The 13,070-nt window shown below is 37.0% G+C and overlaps 1 protein-coding gene across 1 annotated transcript; it reads right to left on the bottom strand.

The window, feature by feature from the left end:
• Positions 1-408: 408 nt before the first annotated feature.
• On the bottom strand, positions 409-3,429 carry LOC115978160 (disease resistance protein RPM1-like). Its single transcript, XM_031100181.1, has one exon. It carries the CDS (start codon positions 3,427-3,429, stop codon positions 667-669), a length of 2,763 nt encoding a protein of 920 aa, XP_030956041.1. The 3' UTR covers positions 409-666.
• Positions 3,430-13,070: the final 9,641 nt, after the last annotated feature.

Genomic DNA, 13,070 nt, shown 5'->3' with positions numbered 1-13,070 from the left:
CAATGTTATACAGAGAAACAAGATGTTACTCACTCAACTAATGAATACCAAGTTTCTATGATATTCACGTGCACACAATCCATTGCAAAAAGTTGTTTGCATACAATTATAAATTTTTAAATTGTGCAGAATTATTGTAGACTCACTTTGTTATTGATTGGATTAGTAGCAGAGAAAACCAGAAAGAAAGAATATTAGCATTTCTAACCACTCAAATCATTATGGTTGTAAGATTCTAATTCATTGTTTAAAACAGAATGATTTCTGAGTATTGTGAATGAATATGTAAGTATTATCTGACTGAAGTATCCCAAATTACAAAGAGGATTTAAAGATGGCAGCATATGAATCCTCTGCAAGGGCAAGGATGTGTGTCTGCCTAGATTTTAAATTCTCAAGATAGGGTTACAACACATGCCTTCTCAATCAAAACCCTAACCCAATACATTGAAATTCCCAATATACTTTTCTTGAATGACAAGGGGCTTTGCTTTCCACACCCCCCAAGCCTATTATTCATCCATGGCATAACAGAATATGAGCCACCATCTTTAACATGGCCTCAATATTGCACAATCAAAACCGCATCCAAGCCAGACATGTAACCACCTTGACAACAAGAATGAAGGTGGTTTATGTTTTATTTTTGGAATAGCTAACATTTGGCTAGCAAAGTGTTTCAACTACTTGACTTTGTCCATTTAAACATGCAAGTTTGATTGTGGGTATGTGGCATACCTTTGATTGATCATGTTTTTTATCATTCCTCAGCATTTGTATAAATTCTTCTGGCATCTCTTCCAAGTGTAACTTCTGGAGGCTAATCAGATGTTCCACACCCTGAGGCAACGCCTTTAGCTCCAGACAACGAATTTGATTCAATTCCTGAATGGTTGGCAATGCACCCTCTTCTACTACTAGACTATCCAATTGTGCGAGCTCCACAATTTTCAGCTTGTTGAGTTTAGGAAACCATTTTGCCTTAAAGTGCAAGAGCTTACCATTGTAGGCCTTTTTGAGTTCAAGAAACACTAGAGCAGACAGTATGTGGAGAGGAAAAACCATATCATCTTGGAGATAAGACCTACCTAAAAACAGATGAGTGAGATTTGATAGTGACCCAAACCAATGAGGCAATCTATTTAACCGTCCAACCAATTCCAGCTTCTGAAGATACGATGGAGGCAGAGATAAAGATTCCAACTGAAGTTCTTCCTCGTTAGTTGCTGTCACACATAAACGGAGGAGGTTTTTCATCTTCTGAATGGAAGTGCACAACTTTGGCCCATGAACAGTTTTAAGCTTTGTGATATCCAGCCTTCTGAGTTCAGTCAAGTTCCCAACTTGTTGGATTAACTCTTCCTCTGCATCAATGCAGGCAAGAGTTTGTAGGCATTGAATATTCCATAATCCTGTTGGAGCCAGCATGCCGTTAGCAATATTGGATGTTTCAGAATTCTGATTATTGTTGCAATACATGTATAGATGTCTCAATCTTGTCAGCTTTGATATTCCACTTGGTAGCCTTCTCACATTAGTATTCCAAACATCCAAGGTTTGTAGGTTCCTTAGCTTTTTGGTTGACTTGGGAAGCTCACTAATCTTGGTATCTCTCAAGTTCAAGTACCTCAAATTGAACAACCTACCCAATGTGCTTGGAATTGTTTCAACAGGAACTCCTTGTAGATTAAGCACCCTTAGCAATTTGAATTTGGATAGTGCTGCATCCAAAGAGAATGAGGAGCACATATCTGTCTTAAATACAAAGAAAGAGCGTAGATGGTGTGACATGGGTCTGCTCAATCGGATTTTTTCACCTCTATCGTGTACTGATAGGTGGTGGAAATTTCCTTCTAGCCTTGATTCATTTCCATCATAAGCTGTACAAAAATTCTCTTTCTCAGAAATCGTCATAGCCAGTTCATGCATAACATCATGCACTCGACAGGTCTTCACCCTCCCAGCGGCATTAGTCTCTGTGACCTGAATCATGCTTCGTAGAATAAGATCTGTGAGGTGCTCCTCTGCTACCTCCTCCATAATATTCCCTTTTCTTTCTTTAACAAAACCTTCTGCTACCCACAACCGAATAAGCTTCTTCCTCTTGATCTGGGAACAATAATGGAACATACAGCAATACAAGAAACAATGTTTTAGATAGAAGGGTAAATCTTTGTAACTCAACAATAACATACCCTTAACTTGTCCCAGTTTGGGATTGTAGCTAAGTTGCCAATTGAGACTTTCATAAACTTTCTTCCATTCCCCGATTGCCTTGCTTCTTGAACACATTAGACCTCCAATGGCCACAATAGCAAGTGGCAAGCCTTCACATTTGTTCACAATGGCATGAGCTAATGGTTGCAGTTCTTGAGGACAGCAATGACCTGGTTCATTCCAAAATGCCTTCTTACAGAAAAGGGGCCAAGCATCTTTCTCTTGAAGGGGCTCAAGGTGATTAAGACGGTATCCAACTCCAACAGATGTCGCCACATTCTCATTTCTTGTTGTGAGGATAATTCTGCTTCCATTTTTATTATCTGGAAAAGCACCTCTGATTGAACTCCAGAGATATATGTCCCATACATCATCCAAAACAACAACATACCTCTTCTGATGCAAATAGTGAAAGAGCATTGCCATCAACTGTACATTGTTCATTGTTCCAAAATTGTTTGGTAACACTAGTTGCTTTGTCTCAAAGAATTCTCTGACCATGCTTCTTAGTAGCTCATTGCTGTCATGCATTTGGGTCACTGATATCCATGCGCTGCAATTAAATTGTTGCTTGATTCTTTGGTCATTGTAGACTCTTGTGGCTAGAGTGGTCTTACCTAAACCACCCATTCCCACAATTGAAATAATTCTCCGGCGTTGTTCATCCTCAAGTAGCCATTCAATCATTTCTTCTGTTTTTTCTTCCATTCCTACTATCTCATCTTCACCAAAAAAAATTGATGATTCTGCATAGTGCTGCCAACTTTCACGAGACACATACTTACTTGTCCCTTCATCAAGCTTATCAAAACCATATCTCTTGCTTCTATCAGAGACCTCATGCACCTTCACTTTGATCTTTGGAAGCTTTGTAGCAATTTGATGCCTTGCAGTGATGTTCTTGGGGAAGTGGACAATTTCTTTGGTGATACCCTTGAAACCACTTTTATGCTTCTCCTTATCTTTATGATGCATGAACTCATCTATAATATCCTCAGCTTCATATGCTACTTCTCTTACTTGCCTCACCCAATTTTCCACTGACTCACTTCTTTCCATTCTTCTTTCTGCATCTTTTAAGAATGATCTCATGCTCTCTAACTCAAGCTTTATCTCTTCAATTTCATCATGAGCATCTCCTGGCAGTGATGCCTCCTGTAGTAAAATACTTGTAAGTTTATCAAGTAAGTTGATTACAGCAACATCTGCCATTTTTGCTCTAAAATTTCTCCTTCTCTCTTTTTCTTCTCAAGGAGACGTGAAGGCATGGAACAAGAAAAGTAGTTTTGTCATTTTTTCAAGGATATTATTAGGAAAGTGCTAAAGTGCTAAATTCTTTTGATATCCAAGATCTACTTGGTGTATATTTGGATCTATTTTTAGGTGCCGCATCAAATTATGATCCGCTAGACAAAAACTTTAGTCAATTTATGTCTTTTCCCATCGTCTACGAGGAAGTTTCTAAGGCTATCATTGTCCAATTAACATATCAAAAGGCATGATGCTGCGCATAGTCTAGAATCTATACCGTCAATGTTAAATGCAAGAGGGTTAGGTTCAGCTTTTTTTTTTTATTTTTTTTTTTTATTTTTTTTTTTATGCAACTTATTTAGCTTATACACATTTGAAACATACATTCTTACACACATTTGAAATGTACCAAAATCGTGACTTGAAGTCACAATGTCTAATTTGGAAAGTCACAATTTCAATGCATTTCAAGTATGTGTAATAATATGTGATAAGGGTATTTTTTTACTAAGAAATTTTTTTTAATCTTTGACCTGTCAGGATAAACATCTCACCTAGGACCTGTCGGAACAAATATCTCATTCAATCTCCTTGAGACCCAATGGGACGAGCTCCTCAGTGCAATATCTCCATCGGTCTCCTGCAGACCCGTTGGGGCAGCATCTCCTTTGAGCCCGATGGCCATGGAGCATTATTTGTACATCTGTCATCGGGCCTTCTTGATGGATTGGCTTGCATACCGACGGTTGAATACATTGGGCCCCACAATATTTTACGTGTTCACCACATGTCCTCCTATATGGAAAGAACTTGCACGCCATGTACAAAGACCCTACTACATATTCGTATCCTTCCAGTATGAGAAGAATAGCTCTAAGATCTTGGGATTTTAACTCCAAATCTTCTCTACAAGAAAAGATCCTACATGCAAGGGATCTTGATTAGTTCTACACCACTATATAAGCACCAAGTCTTCTCTTCCTTAAGGTACGCAAAATTCCTAGTTCTCACACTTTTGAGCTTTTGGAAATTCTTCAATCACTGGTTTAACATTCAGAGGGTCTTTGGCTGACACCTCTCCGGTGCTCTCTTTTGGTTCTTTGTTTCCTTGTTCTTCAGATACCCTAATTGGCATGCGTGCGGACGATTAGCTCACTGACGATTTTGTGCATCATCAGATATAAATTTTTCAGCTATGTTTCATTAGGAAAAAAAAAAATTTTAAAAAAAATAAAATCATGATTTCCTATTCCACAATTACACAAACATATGAAATTATATATATATATATATATATATATATATATTATCACGTCTTCCGTTTTCTATTGGAACTTGCGTTACCTCTATTATTAATTTTCCTCTCTTTAGAATTGATCAACTCTACTAAAAAAAAAAGAAAAAAAGGAAAAGATCAAAGGTCAACCCTTCCCCTTTGACAAGTATGGCCGGCCAGCCAACCACAACTCAGCATTACAAAACCATGTTTCTGCCGAGTAATTTCGAGACCAATTATAATGTGATTAACAATAATATTTTTCTCATTGAATGGTCTTCAAGAACTACAACCACACGCTACTTCGAGAGAGGAGAGAGAAATTAGTAAGAAATAAGAAATGAATATATAAATACAAATTTAAAGATTAAAATGTGAGAAGACTAAAATGCAAATTGTGCCATCTAAATTTGATTGAAGTTCATTTCCGTATTTTAATTCTACTTTCGTTCAATTGAGTAGTCTAAAATTGTGTTTGGCTCTATGTAAAATATTTTCCGAGAGTAAAATAATTTTAGTTGAAAATATTTTTGAGAAAAGAAAATATTTTTAGGTGTTTGGTTGCATTCTAAAAAATGTTTTGGAAAATGTTTTCATATGTTTTCTTGTGTTCTTGAAAATGCTCTAGAAAACACATTTTCTACTCATTTCTGACATTTTCCCATCTTCCAAGCAAATATTATAATAAAAATCCCAATATATAAACCCAAAGAAACAAAACGCAAAACAAAAATCTCAATTCCACAAACCCAACACTTGATCATGAGAGAGAGAGAGAGAGAGAGAGAGAGAGAAAAGAAGAGAGGGTTGATGTTGCGATGGCAAGAGAGAGGCAGCAATGACAAGATTGGCAATGAGATCTAAAGTCCCCATTAAGGTAAAGGTGGTCCGATCTAGTCACGGTGGTTGTTGTTAGTGGGTGGAGAGACATTGTGGTTCGATCGGTTTGTGGGTGGGTCATGATGGTCCAATCAATTCGTGGGTGGGTCACGATGGAGCAATGGTGAGCGACCATGACGATGATCTGGTGAGATGAGGCATGAACCTGCGGTGGAGCCACGGGTAAGCTCTCTCTCTCTTCCCTTTGGCTAGCAGAGGTGTGATTGTGTGAAGAGAGTGGAAAATGATTTGAAGGTAATTTGGAAGTTTAAAACTAATTACACTCCGCGTCACCTTCTTTTCCGTTCAACTGAATTTATTTTGAGTTTGACCAAATTTTCATGTTTATCCAAACACATCAAGGGTGTAAAACATTTTCCCAAATTTCTTTACAACCGAAACAAACATAGCCTAAGTTTCAAATTTATTCAATTTAGATCTTTTGTCCAATTTTGTTAAAAAATAAAAAAAATTATGCAATTGACTAATGAAAAAAATATAATTTTTGTAAAAAAAAAAAAATCTCACATAAAAAATCAATAAAATATTTTTATTAATTTTATGGATTTTTGTTCACGTGAGAAAAATATTTTTTAATGGAAACTTTTTAACAAAATTGGTCGAAAAGCTTGAATAGAATAAATTTGAAATTTAAAAGACTCAATTGAATGAAAGTAGAGTGTTGATACCCATTTTTGTGACACATTTTCTACAAGCCCGATTCAACCAAACCTGACTTCCTTGTGGGCTCAATTCATATATTACATTATATTTTATTCTTTTAAGCACGGCCCAAACCCATGCAACATATTGGGGGAAATTGATAAAGTGTGGTTTGGAGGGTATGGGTCAGTGTCTTTCGGACCTTTTGCATGAGCCCAGCCCATGCGTGCTACCAAGTGGGCAAGGGATACTGGTAGCACCTTTGGCTCATGAAGGAGGTCTTGTACCCAAAATTTTCACCTTAAAAAAGCCTTTATGCTCTGGTTAACTGTGGCCTAACCTTTTTGCTTTACCATTTTTTGGTCTAAAACATATAGTTGACTCTAAGTGGTTGGCCTTGTCTGCTGCAACAACCAAATGCAGAATCCAAGGGCCTGCCATGTCTAGGAAACATTAGCCCATGAATTTAGGCCACTCTATTTCCCAAATTATGCAAAAAGCAAGCCAACCCTCTTATTCAATTAAAACAAATTTGACCATAACTTGTTTGATTGAGACCTTGGGGTTCAAAGCCTCTTCTATTGATGAAAACCAGTCACTTAGAGCACCCCAAACTCAATGCAAAAGGCCGCAATCAAATTCAAAATGAACCAACCACATTTTTCCCATAGAGCTGAAACTTGAGAGCAAAAGTCCATTGAGCCAGGAAACATTCTCACAATTCTAAACCTTAGGGGGTGGAAATATGGGTACAGGGGAACCTTCCCTCTCTTCCTCATAACCTCTCTCAATTTCCTCTTCTCGCTGACTGTGGGTCGAAATTTCGAACCTGTATACTTTTTCTACATTTTCTTGTATTTCAATTATGGCAATTTGATTTTTCTCTTGTTAAAGCACTATTAACCTTTTGTACGTTATACATTTGGAATTTTGGGCTTGATTCTCCACAAATAAACATTTCTAAAGAACCCAAGTGGAGATTTGGGCTAATCTTGCATTTTTGGCCCTTGTCACAAAACGTCCTTGACATAGAGTTAGAGCACTAAAATGCATTTCAGTCAAATTTAGAAGGTACACTTTACATTTTAGCCAAAAAAGAAAAAGAAAAAGAAAAAAAAGTTCATGTTGTGGCAATTCTGCCCAGAAGGTAATGAGCTACTCCTACATCACATCTAGTGCCCAAAGTTGAGTATGTGCATCAACCAAGATCAATTGAGCAGGGTTGGATCAACATAGTAAAATGTACCTTTCTAGTGTACTGGTTTAATTACTAGAATAAAATATTTCAATTGTTCTGATCTTAACAGAATGGAACAAATTTGACAACTATTATTCCTTCTCTTTGCAACTATTGGTATGTATTTCATTTAGAGGGCAACAAACTGTGAGCATACAGAAAGTTTAAATTGGCAAAGTGAGACAGAGATGTTCTTTGGGAATGTAGAAATTAAAATTTCAAATCCTCTGTTATATTTTTTGTGTTTGTTCTATAATTTATATTGTACTTTATACTTCACCATACCTGGGTCCAGACCGAGGTACCAAAAATCTCAAACAACACCAAAACCACAATCTCGTAGCACAACCCAACCATCAGGATCAGAAGCATCCGAAGTGCAAGACACAACAACACCGTCCAAAAACCTTCATTCGGCACCAGTGGAAAACCTAAAACCATCCCCTCTCGATACACTTAATGGCATCATTAATGCTCATAATTCAGAGGCGAGAAGTGAGGAAAACTGAAACTTAAATGCTACCAACGTCTATGTGAACATTCCAGAATTGGTGCACATTACAAAACTTAGCATTAAGTCGGACAATGATGGTGCAAACGTGGAAAAAAGACCCGAAAAACTCATGACATATCATGAACAAGCATTTTTAAACAACTTACAATTACTTAGTAATCATTTTCACTTGAAGATGGAGTAAACTAAATATTTAGACCCTCATGGAAATAAACACTCGACTCTCTTGTGTTTGAAGGGTATGTGTTTCGCTCAAATTCATTCCAATGGAAATGATCTACCATAGGCTTGCATATCTTCTCATTCTCCACCACTGGGATCACATGCATAACACAAATCATAGGGACTTTTCAACAGTTATAACAGGGTTTAGGATCAAGGTGGGAAATAATTGGGAATGTAGCTCGAAAGCCATCGAAACTAGTGGAGCAAAAATGAATCAACTCAAGCTCGAATATATAAGACATGTAAAACCAATCACTCCATTTAGTGGTTTCCACCATTTTATATATCATGTATAAACAGACCCCTTTCTTGGAATTTTAGGAGGAATTATGAACATGCACAGTTTGTAACATTAAAAGAAAATTCCTCCATCACTTCCTTATATATATATATATATATATATATATATATATATATATTTAGAATTACATCAACAATGGAACTCACGAATTGAGAATAAAAACATGTTCCATTTCACCAATCATAGCCATACCACAAATCTAGACACCCCTACACTTATTTCTTGCATACCCATACATATCATAATGATGAACAATGCTCCACTAGCTCTACGGCTTGGGTAAAAATATTGTTTTTCAAGTTTAAAGCTTGTAACATGGGTTGCATGCATGTGTCTATATGATCTCGAAGAGAATCAAGGCAAGTTCTAGAGAAACAAATCCATGGAAGAATATCTCACATGAAAGAATAATGAGACTGATATGGATGTGTCAGTTTGAAGGCTCAAAATCTCACTAGCTTTTGTCTACTAAATTTAGTCACTACCACTCTTAAGGAAAATAAAACCTTGACCAATTAATTCTAAGATAGAAGATCACTTATTCAATCATGTTATGAATTTTTCAAGCTTAATTGAATCTTGCTCATGACATACACAACCAAAAATCTTTGAAAACCACAAAAACAAAGAGAAATTTTTTTTCTTTTCAAAAAAACAAAATTAAAACACAACCTAAATCCCCTCCCCCACACTTAAAATTTACGTTGTCCCCAATGTAAGGTGAAATACAAAGAAATGGAAAAAATAACCAAAATATAAATGTGAAAATAAAAAGAAGAAAAAGAACGAACTCCCCTTGGGTTGCCTCCCAAGCAGCACCTTTGTTTATTGTCGTTGGCTCGACTCAATGCTTCCTTCTTCAATCAGTATAAATCAGATTCTTAAGGTCCAATTTTGCCACATTCTCTACTTGTAAACCTTCATAGAAAGGCTTAAGTCTATGGCCATTTACCTTGACCACTTTGGAAGTTGCTAAACTTTGAATTTCAATTGCACCATGGGGAAAAACATTAGTAACAACAAAAGGTCCAATCCAACGAGAATGCAACTTACTTGGAAACAAATGAAGCCATGAATGGTATTGAAGGACTTTTTGACCAACTATAAACTCCTTCCTAGAGATCATCTTGTCATGAAAAACCTTTGCCTTTTCCTTGTAAATCCTTGCACTCTCATAGGCATTATTACGAATTTCCTCTAACTCTTGTAGTTGGAACTTCCTGTGTTCTCCACTTTCATCCATCTTCATGTTGAAACTCTTGATAGCCCAATAAGCCTTGTGTTCTAACTCAACTGGAAGGTGGCATGGTTTCCCAAACACCTACTGATAAGGTGACATACCAATGGGCATCTTATATGCAGTCCTATATGCCCACAAGGCATCATCCAAGTGCAACTTCCTATGGGGGAGGGGATTCAAATTTGGAATGGGGGCCTGCAAAATAAAGGGTAAAGGCCTCTTGTTAGAAACTAGTAACATGATATGAGGAGCATTACCTAACTGTTGTAGCTTCAAAAAATCATGCAATGCTGCAACAGTTTCCTGCAAATTAGTACTCAATGCTAACTCCTCATTCTCTTTCTCAAGATGCTTACTAGTGGCAACTTCCATTCCACCTTTTCCATCAAGTTCAAAAACTTCCTGTGCTAAAGAATCAATCACATCAATTGAATAAATAGGATTATCATCATCAAGATATTTCATGGCATCATAAATATTAAACTTAACAATTTCACCATCAAATTCCATGGTAAGTGTGCCACTATGAACATCTATCTTAGTCTTGGATGTCTTTAAGAATGGCCTTCTTAACAAAATAGAAGTGGTTTGATCACCATTCTCCATATAAAGCACATAGAAATCAGTAGGGAAAACCAAATTATTAACTTGCACAAGAACATCCTCAACTACACCCTTAGGATAGGCAATAGTTCTATCAGCCAATTGAATCACAATACCAGTTTTATTCAAAGTCCAAGTTTCAAAGAAACATATATAGAATATGGCATGACATTGATAGAAGCTCCTAAACCTAGCATGACCTTCTCAAGTTGAGTGTTACCTATTGTACAAGGGATAGTAAACGTACCTGGATCTTTGCACTTTGCAAGGAGTTTTCTTTGAATAACTGTAGAAACATTCTCCCCTACTCTCACCTTCTCACATTCTTTAAGTTTCTGTTTCCTCTTAATTTTACACAATTCTTTCAAGAATTTAGCGTAACGAGGTACTTGTTTAATGGCATCTAAAAATGGAATATTTACCTCGCATCTACGAAAAGTCTCATATAAATCTTTATTTTTCTCATCTTTTCTTGATTCTGCTAAAGCCTGAGGAAACGGAGGTACTGGTCTATAATTAGAAAGAGGCGGAAACTTACGCTTAGGTACCTTATCATCATTGGGAACATTCTTGTCTGCAACGACGTTTGCTCCTTTTCTTGCTTCAACGATGTAGGGGCTGCCTTTACTGGAATCTCAACCTCTTTACCACTTCTCAAAATGATTGCACTTGCATTTTCTCTTGGATTTACTATAGTTTGAGATGGTAATTTACCCAAACTTTGCGCCTCTAGCCGACTAATTATAGTTTCCATCTGGCCCATTTGATTATCCAAACTTTGAATATTGGCCCTCGCCTCTTGTTGAAATTTTTTCGTCTCCTATTGAAATTGCAAAGTATTAGTGGCAAGAGACTTCCTTTGGCCCGGTTGTTATTTAGGGGGGTATGGTTGCTTATATTGCTGGCAAATTAGGCAGTTTCAAGTCGTGGGCTGATTTACTTCTGGATTCCTATAGCTAAGATTGGGGTGATCCCTCCATCCCGGGTTATACGTGCTTGAATAGGGATCATACTTCCTTTACGGTTGTCCTAGAAAACCACCTGCCACATTCACTTGCTCAATGGTCTCCTCTTGAAGAGTTGGGCACATATCGGTTGGATGTCCTACTATCAAACAAATCCCACAAGCCTTTGCCATTTGCATATTACCTACAGCCATTTAACGAACAAGAGAAGTTAGACTCACAATTTGTTGTTCAAGGGAGGAAATATTTACCTCATTAACATGCTTAGATGGAAGGTCAAGCCTAGTGCCAAATTGTTGAGAATTAGCCGCCATATTTGCAATCAAGTTTCTCGCGGCCTCGAGAGTTTTATCCACCAAAGCTCCTCCACTAGCTGCATCAATCATGCTCCTATCAGTGGGTAGAAGGCCCTCATAGAAATACTGGATAAGTAGCTGCTCACTAATTTGATGATAGGGGCAGCTTGCACATAATTTCTTGAAACGTTCCCAATATTCATGTAGGGACTCTCTGTTGTGCTGCCTTACACCACAAATTTCTTTTCGAATGTTGGCCACCCTTGAAGATGGGAAATATTTCTCCAAAAACAACTTCTTCATCTTGTTCCGTGTTTTAATACTCCCAGAGGGTAGATAATAGAGACAATCCTTAGCCGAATCCTTCAAAGAAAACGGAAAGGCTCTTAATTTAATTTGATCTTTAGTCACCCCCGTGGGCTTCGTACTTGTGCATACCACATGTAACTCCTTTAGATGCTTGTGAGGATCTTCACTTGCAAGGACATGAAAAGTGGGCAAGGGATGTATTAGTCCAGATTTTAATTCAAAAGTAATAGTAGCATCTAAAGTAGGGAATGTTATGCATGAGGGCTGTCGATTCAAATCAGGGGCAGCAAGCTCTTTCAAAGTTTGATTTTTAGCCATGACTTCATCCTCTTCTAAATCAAAATCACTAGCAAACAGGGAATCAAGAGCTAGATTTTGCTCTTCAAAATTTTTCCTAGCTTCCCTCCTTAACCTGCGCAAAGTTCTCTCTATTTCTGGATCGTACTACAAATCACCTTGATTAGAGGATCGAGTTACAGTCATAAACAATCAAGGAAACTTTAATAAACCATGAAAAACAAACTAGGGAAAATCTAGAGTAATGAAAAAAAATTTAAAAAAATATCTATGCTAAAACAAAAAAAAAAACAAAAAAAAATGCCTAAAAACCCTAGAAAACAGTGGAATTTGGGCTCGAGAGGGTGGGGCTAGTAATCTAATGGATTAACTAGTCTTGCTCAGAACGTCGTTTACCTTCAAAAAACTACACTATCAAGGCCTAGTTCTACTGCAATCAGAATTCTGCCAAAACCGTAACCATCAAAAACTAACGATTTTTTTATTTTTATTTTTTAAAAATTTCAAGAATGAAATAAGGTTCACAAGAAGCACAAAAAAGTCAACTAGAATCACTCCCCGGCAACGGTGCCAAAATTTGGTGTGCTGTCGCAGGCAACCAAAAATAAAACCTATACTCCTAAAAATATATGTAGTAGTGTGAGTAAAGATCGTTCCCACGGAGAGTATCTAGTCTAATTTTATGCTATGTGAACAAGGAGGGGGGGGCGTTTAAGTATAATTAAAATAATTTTAAGGAAAAAAAAAAACAACTAAGGAACAATTCAAATTAAAGTATTGAAATCAATCAAAAGAAC

The sequence above is a fragment of the Quercus lobata genome, chromosome 2 (assembly GCF_001633185.2).
Source record: "Quercus lobata isolate SW786 chromosome 2, ValleyOak3.0 Primary Assembly, whole genome shotgun sequence".
In the NCBI taxonomy this organism is placed as follows: Eukaryota; Viridiplantae; Streptophyta; class Magnoliopsida; order Fagales; family Fagaceae; genus Quercus; species Quercus lobata.
The sequence above is the reverse complement of the archived record's forward strand: the minus strand, read 5'-3'. Positions and strand labels throughout refer to the sequence as shown.